Source organism: Copadichromis virginalis, linkage group LG16 (genome assembly GCF_057382275.1).
Source record: "Copadichromis virginalis isolate Kocher_CV1m ecotype Utaka linkage group LG16, C_Virginalis_male_GT1.1, whole genome shotgun sequence".
Taxonomy (NCBI): domain Eukaryota; kingdom Metazoa; phylum Chordata; class Actinopteri; order Cichliformes; family Cichlidae; genus Copadichromis; species Copadichromis virginalis.
In genome coordinates this window covers 25,083,991-25,105,433 of record NC_140633.1, presented here as the reverse complement: position 1 = coordinate 25,105,433, position 21,443 = coordinate 25,083,991, and the positions used below count along the sequence as shown (strand labels likewise).

Sequence of the window (21,443 nt, the reverse complement as noted above, 5' to 3'; positions counted from 1 at the left end):
ATTAAGCTACTTAAGCAATCTGACACCATATTTAATGAGTAAACCATGGTTTTTACTAAGGTACCTGGGTTTTTCCTGCAATGGAAACACAGTAAAGGAAAAATGCCTTCAAAAGAAATATATACAGTTATTTCTGAGCATTTGATCAGCAAAAATCTCTATTAGGTTTGAGGAAATGAAACCCTGTCTGCCACAATGTGCGTAACTCCAATCATGCTGTGACTAAATCCTTTCTGGGAAACACTGTGCAGGAAAAACTAGCTGCAATGTTAAAATGCGGGTCATACCAGTACTAAAACCCAGTGGTATAATGTAAAAGGTTGCATACTGGCAAAGCCTATTTTGGTATGTAATAAATACTTTATACACTTTATTTCTTTTTAGTTTACTTAAGTATGGTTTGAAATCTAACAATTTCACTTTATTTTGTATTGCTACTTTACTTTAGTAAAAGTACTTCCTCAAGCACAGTGTCACCCTTTCAGCTAATTGGCTACAGTTTAAAGCAGAGACAAGCCAAGACATAATCTGAACAAAGACATTTTACCCGGCCAAAGAATCCACATTAATGGACAGTGTCACTGAAAACAAATACTGCGTGATTAGATCCTACAGGATTGAATTACAAAAATTGCACTGTGGTATGTGAACATCATACCAGCCTATCAGACAGGTTTCAAGATTAGGCCATTTGGATTCCACTCCATATCTACTTCCCCTTCATTATGACCCAGCCACAATGGGGCCAACAGCTATCCCATTATTATAGTATCAACACTGCTGATATCTTATAGGATGACTGAAAGAATTTGGTCCTGGCCAGCGCGAGTCTAACTCGAGCATTTGCACAAACAAGAAATTGGTCTTACATTCTAAAAGATGAATGACTAACACAGAAGTAAAAGCTCAAACAAAACAATGAATGTGACAGTTCTTTATAAAACACCTTATTCTGGATGGTATCCGTCCAGAAGATCATATTAAGATTGTAGTGAAAATCGACTCCCACTGCAATCCCTCTGTTCTGTGAATTAACTAAAGTGCGCAGATTGTTGCCATGGATGTCACCTATCAGCAGGTCTCTGCCATTAGAAAATATCAAGGAAGGGACTCCAGCTGCAAGGGAAACAAAATACAAAACCTTAGAAAAGAACGCAGCCAAATTTTTTACACAGGTTTCTCACTAAAGCCAAAGGCACAGAGGTCAGCCTCTCGGACAACACTCTTTCTATGTTACACAAAGGCTAGAGACAAACTAAAACAACATTTACTATGCAACAATGCACCACAAAGAAACTCGCACAATGTGTTCAGTAGCTGCCAAAAAGGAGAGGTGTCTATGCTAATAGACCTCATTTGGCTAGATCATTCGAACCTTCAAAATGTGAACATTTGTTATGTATGTTAAACTGTTTAAACAGAGAGAAAGTGACACTTACTAGAGGAATCAGCTCTGCAGTATCTGTGCTGCTCCAGGATGTAGCCCTCTCGACAGCTGCAACGATGGGAGCCGATCCGGTCCTCACACAGCTGGTCGCACACGCCCCACATAGAACAGTCGTCAAAATCTTTAAACAGAAATCAGTATCAGCAAGTGAGGACTAAACTCTTGTTGTTTTATTTGAATACACAAACACACCCGAGAGCCGAATCTCAGCCTGGTCTGTTGCGCTTGCAGCTGCGATCAGAAGCTTACATACACTAATCATGGACATGTATTTTGTAGTTATTTTAGGTTTTTAATAATTTCTTTGAATTGTTCTTCAAACATGCTGGTATGATTATAGCAAATACATCTTTATGGATTCTAAAGAATTAGACAAGAATTAGATGCATATAGTTGAATTTATTCTGAAATTTCTCTAATCCACACAAGGTCAAAAGTATGCATACAGGCTCAAATATACACATACATTCACTTAGATTGTTTAATAAGTGGTGCTTAAGGTTCTACAATGTATTTTAATTTGACAAGTCTATTAAGTTCTTGGTTGTGATCAGGACTTCTAAACAAGTTGCAAGATCATCCGTTTGAACGACTGTATATAAGCACAAAAGACTGAGACAAAGAAAAAGATTGAGGTATTTGGCCACAATGAGAAGAGGAGAAGTAAATGCAAGGCTTTCCAACCCAAGACAGCTGTATCAGTTGTCAAGCATGGTGGTGGTAGCATCATCCTCAAGGACTGTTTAGCTGTCAGTGGTACTGATACACTGCACAAAGTGGATGGAATAAAGAAGGAGGACAACCTCCAAATTCTTGAACCTCACCTCAGATAAACATCTAGATGGTTAAAATTTGGACACAGTTGGGTGTTCCAACAGGACAATGACCCTAAACACGCATCAAAACTGGTTTTTGGAAAGGATAAAGCAGACTAACATTAACACTCTGGAATGGTCTTCCCTATTGAAAGTTTATGGGCTACACTTAAAATCTGAGTCTTTGCTAGGAAACCAACCAGTTTAAATGTATTCTACCATTTCTGCGAAGAAGAGTGGTCAAATTACACAAAAAGCTTATTGATGGTAACAGACACTTATTTATAATATAAGGGTTACAAAGCCATTTCTAAGGCTTTGGGACTCCATTGAACCACAGTGAGAGCCACTATAAACAACTGGAAAAAACCTGGAACAGTGGTGAGCCTTCCCAGAAGTTACCAGCCTACCAAAAGTACTCCAAGAGCGCAGCAAGAACTCATCCAAGAGGTCACAAAAGAACCCAGAACAACATTAAAGAACCACAGGCTTCACATGTCACAAGTTAAGGTCAGAGCTCAAGATTCAACAATAAGAAAGAGACTGGGCAAAACTGGCATCCATGGGAGAAAGAATAAACCCACTCCTCTCACATTTGTCATTAAAAACATCTTGACAAGACAAAAGCTTTTAGGAAAATACTCTGTGGATCGACGAAACAAACGCCGAACTTTTTGGAAGGTGTGTGTCACATTACGTCTGGCATAAAACTAACACAGCATTTCAGAAAGGGAACATCATACCAACAGCGAAATATGGTGGTGGTAATATGATGGTCTGGGGCTGTTTTGCTGCCTCTGGACCTGGAATACTTGCTGTGGTAATTGCAACCATGAATTCTGCTGTCTACCAAAACATCCTGAAGGAGAATGTCTGTCCATCTGTTCGTGAACCCAAGCTGATGCACAGGACAATGTTCCAAAACACACCAGCACCTCTGAATGGCTTAAGAAAAACAACATGAAGACTTTAAAGGGGCCTAGTTGAAGTCCAAACCTGAATCCAACTGAGATGCTGTGGCATGACCTTAAAAAGGTGGTTCATGCTCAAAAATCCTCCAACCTGGCTGAATTAAAACAATTCTGCTAAGAAGACTGAGCCAAAATTCCTCCCTGGTGCTATAAAAGACTCATTGCCAATTATCGCAAATGCTTGATTGCAGTTGTCGCTGCTAAGGGTGGCCCAACCAGTTATTAGGATTAGGGGGCAATTACTTTTTCACACAGGGCCATGTAGGTTTGGATTTTTTCCCCTTAATAATAAACACCTTAATTTAGAAACTGCATTTTGTTTTTGCTTGTGTTGTGTTTGTCTGATATTTAAATTTGTTTGATGATCTGAAACATTTAAGTGTGTCAAACAGAAAAAAACATTGGAAATCAGAAACTCAAAAACGTTTTCACACCACTGTGTATATTTGAGCCTGTGTGCATACTTTTCACCCTGTGTGGATGAGAGAAAATCCAAAATAAATGAAAACTTGTGCACCCAATCTTTGGTTTTTGAAGTTGTTAAAGATGTATTCCATATAATCATATCACCCTGAAAAAAACAACAGTTCAAAATATACTCATACTTCTACCGTCACATGACTTGATGCATCAAGATGTCAACATAAACTACACGTTTGGCTTTTAGAAACATAGCAAAAGAAACATATTTCTGTCATAGTGAAAAGCATTTAAAAAATCCCAACTCACCCATACCACTGTTTAGTCAAAGATGTTAGTGATAGCTACAGTATCTACCTATACATGTGCGACTGTTGTTGCTGTTGACAATGTATCCAGAAGGACAGGAACAAGTTCCACCACCAGGAGAAGCATGACAGTGATGCTCACAGCTCAGGGAGGCACATCTCCAAATACCTGACCAAAAAAGAAACCTGACTGCTGATATATTCTTCAGTGACACCGTTTGTGAGATTAGATTTCCTAATGTGTACTCAATAGTACACAACACTGGTTGTGTTGATACTAACTGCAGTTGCGTCCAGCAGTGGTGTTCGTTTCATCCTCTCCATCTGGACAGTTAGGCGTCCCATCGCAAAGCTTGTCCAAGGGGATGCACAGGCCAGAAGATGGACATGGCCATTCTCCTGGGTAACACTCCCGTTGTACATTATCTGTAGATAAAAAAAGAAATTCATCCACTTTGCAGGATTATGCACAGAAAGGGAAAGCAACAATAAAAAACAGAGCTGGAAAAAGTTTTAAAGGTGGTACAGTTGTTGGGAATAGAACAGATATTCAGTGGTTCTGATCTAAAGAAAACTGTGGCTGGGTCATTGTCCGGGAAATGGCTGTCACTTTAAATTGACGTAAAGGAGTGGAGTTTTGAGGGGGGTCACATGGGGGCTCAGAGAGCTTCTGCAGCCCATCCTTTAAAAACACACACTCTTCACAGCCATGTGGAGGAATTCTAAAGCACTTTGGGGGGCTGCACAATCTTGTGCCACAAAGAGGCATTTGAATACCACACTTAAGGGAGCACAGGCATAGTATCACTCTAAGCCAAACCAACCATGGTGACTAAAGATGAATCAGGTTTACACAGCTCCAGTTCTTACCCCTTTCAATGCTATTTGTCCAGCTAAAGTACCAACGCTTCTCATTCTAATTTTACAGATAAATCAGATAAACGTTGACTGATTTTTTTAGCTACTGTATACATACCACAGCCTTTTTCATCTGCATTATCTTCACAGTCATCCTCTCCATCACAAAGCCAGACTTGATGGATGCAGCGGCCACTGGGACAGGTGAAGTAGTTGCCTCTACATGTAGGATATGCTGCAGAGCAAGGGGGGGAATAAGACATTTGTTTATCTGCACCAAAATAACTGTAATTAGTGACGGTGACAGTGACGGGAGCCACATACTGCAGTTAAGCTCATCGCTTCGGTCTCCACAGTCATCGTCGTGGTCACAGACGTAGCGTTGAGGGACACACATCCCATTATGACATGAAAACAGGCCCGCATTGCAGCGCTGTGCTAAAGAAATCACAGCAGAAAGAGAACAAAAAAGGGCTTGATTTGTTGATTTTGTCATCTTTCTGGTTGTATTTTTGGAAGACCCCAAAACGTCTTTCACTTCATGCATTAGCACCAAAATTTATTGTCTCCTTACTGCAGTTTGCCTCATCAGAGCCATCACGGCAGTCGAGTATCTGGTCACATCTTTGGGTCCGGTTGTAGCAGGCCCCATTGGCACACCTCAGCTGTGTACACTCGGGATAATCTGTAAGATTAACCCATCATCAGGCAAATGTTATGCATTTAAATCAACCTGACAACTGTGCTCTTTTCAGCCTTTAACACGTGAAAAGCTCTGTGAATAGGAGGGATAAGAGACTAACATTTAACAGCACCACCACAGCACCAGCAGTTGCCACAGCATTCTTTATGCAACTGTGAGATTACCACCGTGTGCAGTGCTGCGAGTCTACCATGTCGGCACAATAATGGCATAGCAGCTGAACTTCAGCTTGACTAATCCACCAAAGAATCTGCAATCAACCTCTGACAACAAGAAGCATATTGTGGTCCATTCTGTCAGTCAGCGAGCCTCTTAATCTTAACAAATTGATTAAAATGCCACAGGAGCCTGAGATAAAAAAAAAAAAAAGTGGGGGGAACCACCTTGGAGAAGACTTACGGCAATTTCTCTCATCGGAACCATCTGAGCAGTCTGCCAGACGGTCACATTGGTACTCTCCTGGGATGCACGCACCATTACTGCAGCTGAACTGGCCACTGGTGCATGTCCTTCCAGCTAGGAAGAGATAAAAAAAGTTTGTATTCATCTATGTGCAGTTCAAATTTCATTTTATTGTAGATAAAGGGACTTAAAAGTCATCACCGTACCTTACTTCAGTCCCACAGACTATGTGGGGGGTCATTGTTAATCATTTCAATGTCCAATCCCACATGGCCATAGTTTATGTTTGCAAGAATTCAAATTATTTCAAATATTTCATTCTAAGTATTTTTTAATAAGTTTACTTAATCACTGAACAGCTCCCTTTATAATCTGATAATGATGTAATATACTCACGGCAGTGCTGCCTCTCATCTGAGCCATCCTCACAGTCTTCCTCATCGTCACACACCCATAGGTTTGGGATACACTCGCCGTCACTCAGACACTGGAAATGGTTGCTATCACACGTTACCTGAGCTGTGAGACAGAGCATTTCATTACTTACGCCTCCTGAATGAAATCCAAAAGTACAAATCTTACTGCTGATCAAGTGTATTTTTTTATTACTTATACTTTACTTGTGCTTAGCTACAACCACACTAACGTTACTAATTACTGTACACACAGAAACACTTTATTGCAATATATTTTCATCGATAGCAGGATTTAGTTCCTTCCACTACCGAAAGCACTCACATCTAACAAGCATCGTACATGAAATATTAAAACCTTTGCAGGCATCATATTGGCAAAAAATGCAATTTAATAAGTAACTCACGGCAGTCGTGCTCATCAGAGTCATCGACGCAGTCTGACGTCCCGTCACAGTGCCAGTCACCGGGGATACATCGACCTGTCCCGCAGCGGAACTGCCCCAATTCACATCCTGCATGCAATCACAGCTTGAGTTCAACTTAAGCTTTTTTTCCCCAAAATGTGCATTCTATGTTAAATTTCAATTTTAGTTCTATTCCTGTTCCTGTCATCCTGTCCAAAACAAAACATAAATAAATACAAATAAATTATGAATCAATTGTCTTTTATATATGCATTGAAAAACAGGCCATGGGGAGGGAGGGTAGGTGTTCTCTGATATAGTCTGTTGCAAACAGCATTGATGAGCCTTGGAGACAAACGTGCCAGCCATCCAACCGACAGTTACACAACCTTCACTGCGCTCTTCCCAAGCTTCCTTTTGATGTTCTCACTGAGGGGCAATGGTAGAGATAAGGTACCATGGCTCTACCTTCCCTGACGTTTACCAGGAGAGATTGATTCAAGCAGCATAGTTCAGAGGCAGAGCACTCCATCAGACCCCGTTCAAATAGGAATGTGCAATTTTGATGGGCTCTTTGACAGCCTGATTTATGGTGCATGCTTTTCCTGTCCAGTCAGAAATGTAATTAGAATAAATACTGGTACTGGGTGGTACCGCAGCCATTTCAACCAAAATTCTTTGTGAGAGGAAGTGTGAGGTGGTGATTGGTGGTGCATGCTCAGGGTTGGGGGTCTGTCTCTGTCCTGTCTTATCCAGCATTTTGAAAACAACGTTCCCCTTTGATCAAATACCTTCTTGAGAATTTTTAAAAATCGAGAGTTTTTATCTAAAATCTAGGGCTTTAGTAACCTATATCATGCCTTTACAATTTCACAATAATGGTTTTGGCCACAAGGAAACATTTTTATGGTGCAATTCAGCTTTAACTGAGTGAAAAGGTGTCTGCAAGGTCAGAAAAGCCAGCGGGCAGTTGAGTGATGGTACTAAACGCTATTTAAAGGAAACACAGACTATATTTAGCGCCAAGAGTTTATCATTGCTTTGAGTTATGGACTATTTTAATGATAGATTGCTTCTAAAGCAGTTGTGTGGTCACTGCCGGTGCTTCTGCACTAAAATAGTTGTGTAGGTTGCCTTCTTGTCTCCAATTAACTGCTTTACAAACAACTCAACAAAAAAAAGGGCCACATTTTTAACTCTGCCAGCAGCTATCCAGGAAGCAAACCTTTTTTCCTGCTCAGTTTACTAATGATAAAATTGCTCACAAACTTGCTCAAAGGAGGTCGTTGTTACAAGTCAATAATCCTAGAGGTTTCAACTATAGCACGGAAGAAGCGTTGGATGCAGGACACAAGTAGCAAAAAGACTAAATCTATTAAACAAAAACAGCATATATACGCTGATAAAAAGAAGTGTTGTCTGTGCAGGACAACTAGGAGTTTCAAAAAGAGAAAAAAGAATGACAAATAATAACAAAAATATATTGATTGCTATTGACTGTGAAACTGGACGCAATCTTATCAATGTAAACATCTAAAAGAAAGTGATTTTTCCAGAAAAAATGTTTCATTAAGACTTACATAAGAATATAATCGTGATTTGTAAGTAAGTACACTTTAAGGTGACAATTTTTATTGTGACATGATGCTTCACTCGGGAACTTTTAAGCAAGTAGCATGCTGCTTACCCATTGATGCTTGCCAATTAGTTATCTAATGATATTACATGTAACAATGCTTAACTCAGGGAGGGCAAACACTTCTTTTATAGCCTTCTGCTTTGACTACATCTTGCTGGCACTACATTACATCATTTATCTGAAATCAGTTTTCATGCTGAAGATTTACTTGCAATGAAGTTTTTTAACATTTATGTATTTCTCCTTATTTACTTAAAGAGAGAAGTATTTGGAGTACTTCTTCTACCACTGAAATAAATCTAGAGGTGTATAGACGCTATAAATGCACACAGTGACACCTTAAAGGCCAGTATGCCAGGAAGAAACCAATCTACTGGATGCTTTCAAATGCAGCCAGTATTTCCTGACAGCATTACTTCTGGGAATGGTGACAGATACCGTGCACTGATGCCGAACCTTTAACGGCACTATCTTGTGTTAGGTTTCTTCTTACATTCACAATAGAACATTTTTCCAAATCCTTAAATTATGTTGTTAAACTGAGAAAGTCAGTCAAAATTAAGCAAGGACAAAGCAAAGGTCTTATTAAGAATGCTTTTTTTAAGTGAGTGTGTGTGTGTGGGGGCGGTGATGATGAGTGTTTTCTAATGAGAGTTTTAGCTGAGGCTTTTCTGTAATGTTGTTGTTTTCCTTTCCCCTTCCTTCTGGCTTTGTCTTTTCTAATTAGCAACTTAAACCCACAGAAGGAAAGAGCACTGCTCTGTCTGAGGATGAGGATAAGAACGCCTGACAAAGAAGCGCACGAGTGGAATTTTCCTCCGAATGAAGTCCTCCAAACGCCATAAATCCCTCTGTGAAATTACAATGGCACAACAGAGGTGTGAGCAGTGATGCAAACTCGTAACTCTGAAGTGTCGTCCTAAAAAAAAGTAGAGGAAAGTAAGCCTTACAAGCTGCTGAACCAGAGAAGAACATACTATATGCCACCTTCTGACAAAAAGAAAAAAACTTGTCTGTCCACTGCTGTTGTGAAACATCTCTTTCTTGTCACATGGGGTATGTCAAAAGAAGTCTTCACGCTTTCATCAGTGCCGTCTTGTTTTGGTGCAGCCCTCTGCACTCAATGGATGTGAGCGGAGAAAAGTTGAGAAAACGTCTGCTGGCAGCATGAAACGCTGTCAGAGCGAAGTGCTGCTGCCCATTTCATATGGAAATCAATGCAGCAGAATGCAGTCAATTGCCAAACAAGTGACTTTGGCTCTTAGTGCTACACTCAAAAACGTCTAAAAAAAAAACAAAAAACGAGGCAGCTTTGGCAGTGGCATGGGAACAAAAGGAAGGCATAAATAGGGCGAGGAATAAAGCCTTGGTCTGGTTGGAATCGAGGAATGCTCAGCTTTTTGATGCATGGACCAACAAAACAGTAAGTGAAAGGAATCATAAATTAAGTTGTCACAACCCAATAACACAGCTACTGGACATCTTACTTCTCCTCTACGCTGTGTGTCACAGCTCACGAAGCAGCTGGTTGGAGGCTAAACTCCATCCTTGGTGTCTTTAACGTGGACTTTAACGGGGGAGCTACCAAAAGGATTTGCTCTCAATTTGTGTCAACTGTGCTCCAGTTTCTCCCGCAGTGTTACTGTAGCATGCAGACTTAGGCTCCTACACCGGAAAGACGCTTGGCCACGGGCACAAGGTTTAAGGTGCACGTGCTGGCTGAGCTTGAAAAGTCTCGAAAAGTTTCAACAAGAAGGAAAACATTTTTATTGACGTCATTACAGACTGGAACTAAAAATAGGTTTCAGTCTGTAATCTGTCTTGCAATTTGCATGTTGTTTACTAGTATATTTAAATAAAAGCAATTTATAGAGCTATTAAAATTTGCACTATGCGCCTAATAGGCTATTAAGATTCCCTGGTAAATGATAATTGGAGATAACAGCTCAACTTGCTGACAAAACACATCCAAAACAGCAGAAATGGCAGATAATAGTTAATAAACCAACACCATGAAATCTTCTCAAACAGTCACGTTAGCTATTAATGCCAGTGTAAGCATTCAGTAGTAGTATCAAGCTCAAGGCCTGGATAATGTTTTCCAGAAGGTCCTGGAAGAAACAGTTATCAAACTAAAGGATTTTTGTGGAGGATCAGGAAGAGATTAGAAAGTACCCTGCCCCCCTCACAGTAAAACAAGCCATCACCAATCTTATATTCTAAGTGACAAAGCAGGCCAGGGAAGCCAGGGAGGCAATGTCCAGCAATATGGTTTAACACGGAGTGGTCATTCATAAATTCAGGTTAAAGATAAATAAATAATATTTAAGCAGTCAACTAATCCAAGCTAATGATCGACATGCACAAGCTGACTAAGTGTGCTGGACGTCTGCTATTTTTCTCAAGTCATCATTTTGTGCCCTTCAGCTGTCATCAGCAAAATTCATCTTCAAGTTGCATGCAACTGCCAAGATTCAAAGGAAATGCCAAGTGATTTTTTTTAAAATGCTACAGTCTCAGTTATACGGTACAGTTATATTGTCTTTGTTTTTTGTTGGGTTTTTTACATAGACAGGCCCGATTTTCTGCCTTTTAGCCAGTGAGGAAATAGGTCTAGGATATTTCATAACAGTAAATAAAAAAGCTGTAGCATTGACCTCACTTTAGGTTTATTTAAAAAACAAAAAAACTTGAAACTGTTTCTCTCTTGGTTAGAAATGATTCCTTTCTGCAGCAGCTGCACTGTAATTAGTTGCTTGATTCACAGTAAGGAGCTTACATACTAAGGGTTGAGCAAAAAGAAAGCAGATTACAATTTGAGAAGTAAGATCTTAGCCGTGTTCCTAACACAACAGACAAGCATGAGACTGTCACGTATAAAGAGCAGTGTGTGAGCTTTTTTTTCATGTGTGTGTGTGTGTGTGTGTGTGTGTCTCTCTCTCTCTCTTGCATTAGAAAATAAAGCTGGAATCTGAGCCGAATCGGTGGGTTTGCAGCGTAAAATCTGCTCCACTGAATGAGACTTGTACCAGTGGCCCACAGTCCTCGCAGATTGCCTGTAAGTCACATGCTCTTTTCCGTTACCTAGCAACAGTAAAGCTCAGGCAAAAGTTCCTCAAGATAACTTCCAATCGGTGTGAGGAAGGCTTTGTGCTCAACCTTTAAAGTAATACTATGTGTAAAAGCATTTAGCGCCACAGACAGAATTACTTTACCTGGTGGCTAAATTAAAAATAAATAAATAAATAAAAATACAGTATCATCCTGAGTGCAGGCACTAAACCAAAGGCTTTTGAATTAACAATACTATTTCCACCCTCTTTTGCTCTTTAAATTCCATCAAATATGATTGATTTTCAGTTTTCTCATATTTTTTTCCTATGTGCAACAAGTGCAGTGCAGCGCAGCAGTTATGCAGTTCCTCAATGAGTCATTCAGCTAACATCCTGTGTGGACAGAGAAAAAAAAGTTTAAAAAAATCACAGTACTTACCTTCAGAGTGGTGCCATGTAACACAGCATATAAGGACAAAAAGGAATTTAAGTAGCAGTGCTCTCCACATCCTGGCTGGTCCGTCCAGCTCCGCTGTGCAGATGGAGGAGCTGTAAGGACTGGGGCTGGGATGCTGTTGCTTTCCTCTGTCTTTCTTGGCCCGCTAGTTGATGAAAAGGGGCGTGCACAAAGGCCAGGACAGCCGCTCCCCCAACCCAGCCTCGGCCCTCACGATAAATCCCTCTGGGCTCTGGAATCTGCATAATGCCGAGTAAGGTCCGACTCGTCCCAGTGCCAGTGATTTTTCACTCTCAGCGGGCTATCACTTTGATTTAGGGATTGAAATGGGTGCCTACTGGTTCTTGGGGGGAAAAATAAAGAGTGGGCGACTAAATAAAAAAGCATGCAACTACAACAAGGCCTTCTAGGGCGTCCAAGAAGGCCCAGGCAGAGAACTTAATCCCAGTATGGTTGGTTAGAGCCCGAGCAAGGGCCATGTTTCTGGCACATATGACGACAAACATGCACTTTGTTAAGAGTCTTTGTAACGGTGCTTTGCAAAAGGAGGTCAAACGATTATTAGATTATCTAATGGTAAACTAACGGAATTATGGTGTAATGATCTCCCTAAAATAAAAATATACAAATTTAGCGCCACGGAAAAATGCAATCATCAAATAAATAAATAAATAAATAAAAAATATAAACTGCTACTACTAAAATAATAATAATATTTTTTTTTTTTTTAAAAGAAAACCTACTGTTAACCAAGTTGGCGGCCGATAATAAGCTCAACATCGCCCTCATGCGGCCGAATAGTGGGACTCGATAAATCAGAAGAAAGGGCGGTTCAAAGATGGTTGCCATTAGCGACGGTGCAACCGAAACTACCGAGACTTTTAAAAGATATTTTCAACGAAAAGTGGAAGTTAGGTACGGAAAAAATGTGACTGAAAATCTGTATTATATGAACTCGACATGGCAGTTTCACAGAGCAATGCAGAGGAAAACATGAAGATGGAGGGCAGCGAGGTGAAGGTGTGTTTAAAAAAGCAAAACAAAAAAGTTAGTTCAAACTAATACTAAGTTTACTTTCTCGACAATTCTTAACTTTAAGTACTGCTGTATTACTTAAATGCTTTAAATGAGGAATAAATTTAAGCTAAGTGAGCTAAGTGTGTGAATAAACTGGAAACATGCTAAAAAAGAATAATAAGAGATGGGTAACATAAAAAGTATAAGCTAGCGATCTTTTAAGATGCGCAGAGTATCTAAAACCGTTAATTACCTAAAAGTGTTTAGTCGCAGAAGTACATTTAGCCCAATAGTGTACTTAAAGAAAATTATGAGCAATTGCTCTACAACAATAGCACTGTACTTAGTACATTTAACCGCTATAGTTAATAGTCAGACCTGGGGTGTCAAACGTAAGGCCAGAATCAGCCCGGCGAAGGCTCCAATATTGTTAGGTGTCTTTTACAACTTTGCCTTATTATAAATATCTCATCCCATGGCCATTCACGTAACAGCAAAGTAATTATCTTATAGACTGAAATTTTATACATTTACTTCTTACAATTGAAGCCCAAAGAGTCATGCTGACAGATTATCTTTCAATTACTACGCATGTAGTAGAAAAACTGAGACATACTGTTGAAATTTCTCTTCTTTGTCTTGTATTAAGATATCTCATTGATTAAATGTGTAGTAAATTTCTTTTTACATTGACTAAAATTGGAGTTTCACTGGCTGAGATCAAAGTGGGCTGTTTGTGGCCAACGATGTAAAATGACTTTGACATCCCTGAGTTAAATACACTCACCAGCTGACTTGTCCCCATTTAAAATGGTCAAGACAATCTGCTTCAGTGTTTTAATATGCTCTGCATTCAGAGATGCTTTTCCACAAGTCATCTGGTTATTTGAACTACTTAAATTGCTGAATCATGAATTGAACTACTTAAAATACTTAAATTGCTTTTCGTCCCCATTTTGATGCTGAGTTTTAACTAAGGAGAAGGTTGAATTAACCATGTCTACATGCCTAAACACACAGGCTCAGGATGGACAGCTGCCTGCCTTGTCAGATTGGTGTGAGAGAAGTTATTGCCATGTTTTAACATTAGGTTTCTTCCCTTTGTTCACAGCATATGGACTGCATTCAGAAGTCACCTGGGAAACTTCAAAGTCTTCCCACGGAGGATCTAACAGAGGAAAAGATGTTGAGGTCCAGAGTAGATGAGCAGTCAAGTTTGATCTGCATTCTGAAAAACAGAGCCGACGAGGTGTTTCTCCGATATCAAGCCCTGCAGAAAATCAATGCAGAGCATGAGGACCAAGTGGCACGCTGTCAGAAAGAACTGGAAGAGGAAAGGAACAAATCAAAGATACTGGAGAAAAGATTTATGGATTTAGCTGCCAACAATCAAGCAATTATTGCTTTCATGGAGGAGTATAAAAATCATAACAGCCAGTTAAAACTCGAAAACGAAAAGCTGCAGTCAGAGAATGAATCGCTTTTCTCACAGAGGTTACATGACAGCCAAGTGTTAGTGCAAAAACTGGAGGAAGAAGTTAAACGGCAGATAGAGAAATATGCACACAAGAGAAAGGAATATCGGTAATTAACTCTAATTAACTCTAATGCTTGAATCTATTGAGATTCAATCTCAGACTTTTGAAAAACAAGAATTATTGAACAGTAATAAAAATCATTAAATATATAGTTGTTAATTTCTTTTGAATTGTTTTACACTAAAACTTAAGGGAGAAATTAGCTGGATGCCAGATGGAACTCCTGGGACAAGAAAATCTGCATATAGCCAGGGAAACATCACTAATCAATGAGCTACAGGATGCACACCAGCAGCACAAAGAGGCTGTGGACAACTGCAAAGGTGCGTAGAAAACTATAGGTCTATCTCTACAGTTTACAAAATAATGTCTTTCTTTCTGCAAACAGAACTGAAGCTGCAGCTACAAGAGGCTGAAGAACAGCGAGCTTTGAATGAAATCAAAATGAGAGAAAGGATAACAAGTCTCATGAAGGAGAAGGACAAGTTTTTGTGTCTTTCTATGGAAAGAGGCAAAGTGATACAGGTCAATAAAAAAACAGCATTGTTCTAACTAATAAACACACACAAATGCTCATGAATGAATGAATGGCTTCATTAACATACAAACTGCTCTTAAATGCAGGAGAAACAGGAGGAAATCCAGAACCTGGAGACAAAATGCAAAGAAGAGAAGAAAGTGCAACTGGAGGCATTGGAGAGGTACTAACAGTGCTCACGTTACATTGCTCTAAGACTTTAAAGTTTAACTGACTTTCTTATTTTCTCCTCTACTCCTGTCCTCGTGTTTTAGCCCTTCCCACTAGAGAAGTATCAGTTTTGCCTCAAGCCATCACTTTAAAGTGTCAAATGAGAATGTTTAACATCTGCACTATAAATTTTGTTATGCTACTTACAGCACTGCAGGACTAAGACTTTATGATCTCCAGTGTTGCAGTCCTCATGCTATTCTTTTATATTGATCGATTCTTTTAATTTACAACATGACAAGGTATATCTAAGTTTCTTAATCACAGTGACAGTGAAGGCCAGAAAGTTTGATCATCTTAAATAAATGAAAAAAGTTATAAATACAGACAATTAGTTTAGGGACTCCTTCCTCTGTGATTTGTCTATTCCAGTTGTGTGCTTCACCTTTTATACACTGAAGGTAAAAATGCATCCTTCATTTTTACTTCTGTAAGCGAGCCTCTCTCTTCTTAACACACTTTAGGAATTGCGACATCCTTCAACATGGCATACTAAGATTTATTTCCAGGATCACGCACAGAAAGACTGAAGCACAAATGAGAGCGATCTTCCGTTTGTTCTCGACTTTCAGATTTGCACGTGAAGTAGAAGCTGTTAACAAAGATGCAAGAGTGAAGTCCCTCCAGTCTGCTCTCGATCAATCTGTGAGAAAGTTCGAGAAGCTAAAAGAGGTGCATTGAAATAGGCAGTCTGCAAAATTTCATGGTCGCCCAAACTGAGGCTGAGAACATGTTCCAAATGTTTCATTTTCACAGGATTTCGACGCTTTCAAGGAACACAGTGACAGCCTCCTCACACAGGAAAGGGAGCTGAATAGGAAGCTGCGCCACATAATTGGATAAACATCTGGTATGTTTTCTAATCAGTATGATGGTTTTTATTTATTGTGAACAAGTATGCATGTTTGTGGACAATTTCGAGGGAAGGGTGGGGAAAAAAAAGAAAGAAAGAAAGAAAAGAAGCCATGGATACAACACAAATTTACTTTTTTTTTTTTTTTTTTAATTTAATCTTCCAGAGAAATGGAACCACAACAAACATACTTAGCATGACACGTTAGAAGTTCCTCAAATAGAAATTACACTGTACAAATGTTCATCTCAAAACTTTCCGGCCTCAGAAAGATATCGTTTACGCATGTTCCTCGGCCAGTTTCTCAGCCTTTTGGACTACTTCTTCAATGGGGCCCACCATGTAGAAAGCCTGTTCTGGCAAGGCATCATATTCACCTTGAAGAGAAAAAAAAAAAAACAACAATAACCATTACTATAAAAAGCACACCAAGTTGATGCCATTTAAAAAATGTCTTTATATCAGTGGTGCACTTTACCTCCTAGAATGCTCTTAAAGCCTTTGATTGTTTCCTTCAGAGGGACCAGCTTGCCCAAATGACCGGTAAAGACTTCAGCTACCTGGAAGGGCTGAGACAGGAAACGCTGGATCTTGCGTGCACGTGCTACAGTTAACTTGTCCTCCTCAGACAATTCATCCATACCAAGGATAGCAATGATGTCCTGTAATGACTTATAGTCCTACAAAAAAAAAAAGAAAGAAAGAAAGAAACAGTCATTAGTTTTTGCCTTTTGTATTGATTGTTTGTTATTAATAAATTGTTATGGCATACAGCTTACCTGAAGAATTTTCTGCACACCACGGGCAACATCGTAGTGTTCAGAACCAACAATATTGGGGTCCATGATGCGGGAAGTTGAATCTAGGGGATCCACAGCAGGATAGATACCAAGCTCGGCGATAGCGCGGGACAGCACGGTTGTCGCATCCAAGTGAGCAAAAGTGGTAGCTGGAGCGGGGTCAGTCAAGTCATCAGCAGGCACATAAATAGCCTGCAATACAAATCAGTTTAAATAAACCAGAAAACAAGAGCATGCTGACATGTAATTAGGATTAGCATCCTGGGAATTCTTACTTGTACTGAGGTGATGGAGCCTTTCTTAGTGGTGGTGATTCTCTCCTGCATTGTACCCATATCAGTGGCCAGTGTTGGCTGGTAACCCACGGCAGAAGGGATACGACCCAACAGAGCAGACACCTAAAGGATAATGATATAAATATTAAAGTGAGATGACATAACTATTAGGTCTAACAAAAAGTATTTTTTATTTATTCCATTTCAAACCTCTGATCCAGCCTGGGTAAACCTAAAGATGTTGTCAATAAAGAGGAGCACGTCCTGTCCCTCCTGATCGCGGAAGTATTCTGCAACAGTCAAACCGGTCAGGGCAACTCTCGCACGAGCACCTGGAGGCTCGTTCATCTGACCGTACACCAGTGCCACCTGAGAAACACGATGCAAGAGTCCCAGGAAACTGAAATCCAACAGCAGAGCTAAAAACCAAACTTTTACTGCTACAATACAATGACTACGTATGTTTTAACAGCTAACTTGTTAAAAGGCTCTGACCTTTGAGGTCGTGTCCTTCAGGTTAATGACACCAGACTCAATCATCTCATGGTACAAGTCATTTCCTTCGCGGGTTCTCTCGCCCACTCCAGCAAACACAGAGTAACCACCGTGAGCCTTCGCCACATTGTTGATCAGCTCCATAATCAGCACAGTCTTGCCAACACCAGCACCACCAAACAGACCTTTAAGGAATGACGCATACACAATAATAAATTAACAAGGAATTCTTGTGTGAAAAAATAAATGTGGATTTTATAAAAAAAAAAAAAAAAAAAAAAAAAAAAAAAATCAACAAACCGATCTTTCCACCCTTGGCGTAGGGTGCCAGCAGATCTACAACTTTGATGCCAGTCACCAGGATCTCCTGCTCCACACTCATGTCAGTGAACTCAGGGGCTTCAGCATGAATAGGAGCAGTCCTGCCAAGTAATGTTTGTTATTGTAAACATGCTTACAATTGAATAAGACAGGTGCCATGTGTGCTTTATCATCTGTCAAACCCATTAATAGTAAAGACACATTTTAACTCTTATTTGAGTAAAACAGACAAAAGCTGAGATATTCACAGAGGGTGGAAAAGTTTGAATCCTTTCAATACTCACTGCTTTGTACTAATTGGACCCCTCTCATCAATGGGTTCTCCGATGACATTCATAATCCTGCCCAAGGTCTCGGGGCCCACGGGAATCCGAATGGGAGCTCCAGTGTCAAGAACCTTCTGACCACGGACCAGACCCTCAGTACCGTCCATGGCGATGGTTCTGACTGTGTTTTCACCTGAATGAATGTACAAAGAAAGACATTAAAGGACAAATATTCACTCTGGAGCGTTGAGCTGGCTCGTTTCAGCACACTCACCGAGATGCTGTGCCACCTCCAGCACCAGCCGGCTCTCGCGGCCTGCCACCTCCAGGGCATTGAGAATGGGAGGCAGGCCCTCATCAAACTGGACATCCACCACAGCACCAATCACAGCTACTATCCGGCCATTGGCCAGCGAAGCCTGAGCAGCTGGGGCAGCATAACCCCTGCCTGAAAGGACAGTGAAATGAATGGCAGCACATGACAGCAACAGTTCATGCTTCCCAGAGAGACCGTGCATACTAAATTAACCTATGCAAGTGAACTGAAGTACATCTAGAGGGCAGGCAGATTAACTGCCTGCCTATAAAATACTGCCACATTTTTAGGTTTTCTTAAATGCACTTCCGTATTCTGTTGTAACTGAAGCACACAGACTAACTAAAACTTTGGAACAGTGAGAGCACAGGGTCTGTGGCAAAACAATGACCCGCTTACGAAGGTCATTCATGGAAGACAGCGAAGTAAAACATATCAGGAGTAAAGACAAATACCTGAAGCAAAAACATGCCTAAATAACTGGTTCGCTCATATTTTAGATCCTTTGTTTGGCTAAAATACCCACTGATCTTCAATGAATGGAGCCTTAATGGTACAGGCCTGTTCCGCCGGGTTCGCATCTACTGGCTGTAGTAACAAGCGACACATAATGCTGACAGTCGGCCACAGTTTTAAACTTTACTTACTGGAATAGAGAGCCGCATTTCTCCCGGGGATTGTCTTCAGAGAGCTGAAGCCAGGCTTCAGAGCCTGCAGAGACCCGCTGCAGCACCGTCCCAAGGCACCCAACATGGTTAAGATGGCTGAAGGTGACGGCGCACTCTGCTTATGGCAGATCTCTAACCGCTGAACCGGGCCCTTCTGAGCATGTGCGGTATGAGTTGATTTTATGCCTTCATACACCGCTAGAGGGCAGAGCCGACATTTCCAATAACATACAGTCGCGATACAGGTAAAGGGAATTAGTCCTTCACAGGCCAACTACTCCCTGTATATAGATTTACTCCAACTGAAAGGTTTGGACTGGATTTTTAACTGGGAGTTTAATTAAAGGGGGAGTTATTGGTCAGCAGATTTTTTTTTTAAATTTTATTTATGTATTTATTAATTGGGGTCAACTGTAAATAAAAAAGGCTCAGGAATGCTGATTATGGCTGCAAGTTAGTTTGCCAGCTTAATATTAGGAGTTTAGTTTTATTCACTCACAAAAATGATTCTTCACCCTCTCAAGCATTAATTATAATAATATTGAAGCAATAATTTTGAATGAAGTGCAACTGAAACATATCAAATCAAAGGTTTATTTATTCAAACAATTCATCAAAGGAAAAGGTTATTTGTATAAACTATCCATTAAATTTAACTTGTGTAATAAAATTACATGTTAATAAATTAGATAAATTCAGCATTTTGTGAAAATTCATGATGAGATGAGTACGAAGGAACACCTCAAATCTTATCTGTTGGGGGACTGCTGTTGCTCACTTGGTTAAGTGGATAACCTGAATGCTGAAAAGCTGCAGCGGCTTGGGATCATGGTGATTTCCTCCATGTCATTCTTTCTCACCCTGCCTTTATGTCTGGCTTTAATGTCTGTCTTTGCCTATCAAATGAAGGCGAAGATGGCCCCTACAACTCTTCAGGTCAGATTGTGCTTGCATACATAGGTTGGGATAGTGTATTTTGAAAGAGATACTGTAGTAGTAATGCATATAACTAATTTTACAGCTTATAAAAACACACTGTGTGATGCAGAGATGCTTTATGAAGCCAACAGCCGAGACTGAACATATGACAGTGCTGCGAAATGTGGAACTTGTTTCTGCCAATGAAAATAAGTTGGAGTTTTTATGCCATCTATAAGTTCAAAAGTTTGGAATTATTTGAAATTAAATTTTTAATTTATTAGCCCTGCGACAGACTGGTGACCTCTCCAGGGTGTACCCTGTCTCTCGCCACAAGACAGCTGGGATAGGCTCCAGCCCCCCTTCGACCCTGAAAAAAAATAAGCGGCAGAGAATGGATAGATGGATGGAATTTAGATTTACTCAAGAAAATTCAGACCTCTGGGAAAATCTTGACTCGTGGATGGCAAAAAAATTTTTGGTTCTGGTAAAAAAAAAAGGTTTGTTTCGGACCTTTCCATTTGGACTTTGGGTGCTCTTCCTTTGCACATCTGGTCAACAAGTTTAGGTTAACTGATGATTTTACATTGGTGGTACATGTGAATATGAAAGTGAATAGTTGTATTTCTCAGTGAGCCCTATAACAGACAGGCAAACATATCCAGGGTGCACCCTTACTTTCTCGCCAGGCCATTTGGTGACATTCATTGGATAAGCAGTTGCAGATCAGAAATATCGACCGAATTCTTTGTAATCCATTTTGACCACACCTGAACTTTACAGTCATACACCCTACATACGAAGTATACTGATAGGCTGTCATTTGTCATAATCCAAAGATGCAGTGCGTGTGTTTTTTTCCAAACCATCATTCAGTGTTGCATTCCTTTGTGTCAGAAAGTCTCCTCTAATTACTCCTAGCCTGCAGGTCTGTAATACAGAGCCTCTTCACTTTAAGCACAGCAGGCAGAATGCTCTGTGAATCCTCAAGAACCGTCCTCATCTCTAAACCACACCAGGAGCACAATGAAAGGTCACCTCTGCTTCTGCAATATCATAAGGTCATATTTCATGGTCTGGAAGGTGAAATACCACCTGCAGTTTCCTTTTATTTATTTTCTGAAAATTGAAGTGCCTGTCACTGACTTGGAGGTTTTAAGCTTTATTTGAAGCTTCTGAATAGCATAGCATAGCATAGCATCTTTATTTATAACGCACTTTACATCCAACAATGTTGACCAAAGTGCTACAAATATAAAACAGAGAGGAAACAGTTTAAATTACATATAAAATATCTTAAAATTAAAAATAATATAATTAATAAGAAACATATTA

General features: G+C 40.0%; 3 protein-coding genes across 5 annotated transcripts in view; 1 reads left to right on the top strand and 2 right to left on the bottom strand.

The window, feature by feature from the left end:
• The window catches only part of lrp2a (low density lipoprotein receptor-related protein 2a), a 54,894-nt gene extending 42,883 nt beyond the window's left edge, over positions 1 to 12,011 (bottom strand). The window contains exons 1-11 of the mRNA XM_085434038.1: positions 11,876 to 12,011; positions 6,745 to 6,852; positions 6,321 to 6,443; positions 5,922 to 6,038; positions 5,394 to 5,504; positions 5,144 to 5,257; positions 4,938 to 5,054; positions 4,244 to 4,387; positions 4,011 to 4,130; positions 1,440 to 1,568; positions 947 to 1,116 (exon numbers count right to left, since the gene is read on the bottom strand). Coding sequence (XP_085290164.1) covers positions 947 to 1,116; positions 1,440 to 1,568; positions 4,011 to 4,130; positions 4,244 to 4,387; positions 4,938 to 5,054; positions 5,144 to 5,257; positions 5,394 to 5,504; positions 5,922 to 6,038; positions 6,321 to 6,443; positions 6,745 to 6,852; positions 11,876 to 11,945 — 1,323 coding nt within the window. The 5' untranslated portion in view covers positions 11,946 to 12,011. The remainder of the gene's footprint in view (positions 1 to 946; positions 1,117 to 1,439; positions 1,569 to 4,010; positions 4,131 to 4,243; positions 4,388 to 4,937; positions 5,055 to 5,143; positions 5,258 to 5,393; positions 5,505 to 5,921; positions 6,039 to 6,320; positions 6,444 to 6,744; positions 6,853 to 11,875) is intronic.
• A 710-nt stretch (positions 12,012 to 12,721) lies between these two features.
• LOC146690886 (coiled-coil domain-containing protein 89) lies at positions 12,722 to 16,822 on the top strand. 3 transcript variants are annotated; one of them, XM_085434033.1, is made up of 8 exons: positions 12,722 to 12,940; positions 14,022 to 14,494; positions 14,641 to 14,771; positions 14,837 to 14,973; positions 15,073 to 15,149; positions 15,769 to 15,868; positions 15,953 to 16,046; positions 16,568 to 16,822. In XM_085434033.1, exons 1-7 carry the CDS (start codon positions 12,854 to 12,856, stop codon positions 16,037 to 16,039), a joined length of 1,092 nt encoding a protein of 363 aa, XP_085290159.1. In that variant the 5' UTR covers positions 12,722 to 12,853; the 3' UTR covers positions 16,040 to 16,046; positions 16,568 to 16,822. The 3 variants fall into 3 exon arrangements, with proteins under 3 accessions (XP_085290159.1, XP_085290160.1, XP_085290161.1); XM_085434034.1 differs by having other exon boundaries at positions 16,216 to 16,822; XM_085434035.1 differs by having other exon boundaries at positions 12,723 to 12,913.
• LOC146690885 (ATP synthase F(1) complex catalytic subunit beta, mitochondrial-like) lies at positions 16,167 to 19,342 on the bottom strand. The gene is made up of 10 exons (XM_085434032.1): positions 19,170 to 19,342; positions 18,481 to 18,654; positions 18,225 to 18,399; positions 17,920 to 18,041; positions 17,620 to 17,804; positions 17,335 to 17,493; positions 17,125 to 17,247; positions 16,829 to 17,041; positions 16,528 to 16,729; positions 16,167 to 16,426 (listed from the first exon to the last, which is right to left on the bottom strand). The coding sequence occupies exons 1-10, from the start codon at positions 19,273 to 19,275 to the stop codon at positions 16,329 to 16,331; spliced, it is 1,557 nt and encodes a 518-aa protein (XP_085290158.1). The 5' UTR covers positions 19,276 to 19,342; the 3' UTR covers positions 16,167 to 16,328.
• Positions 19,343 to 21,443: the final 2,101 nt, after the last annotated feature.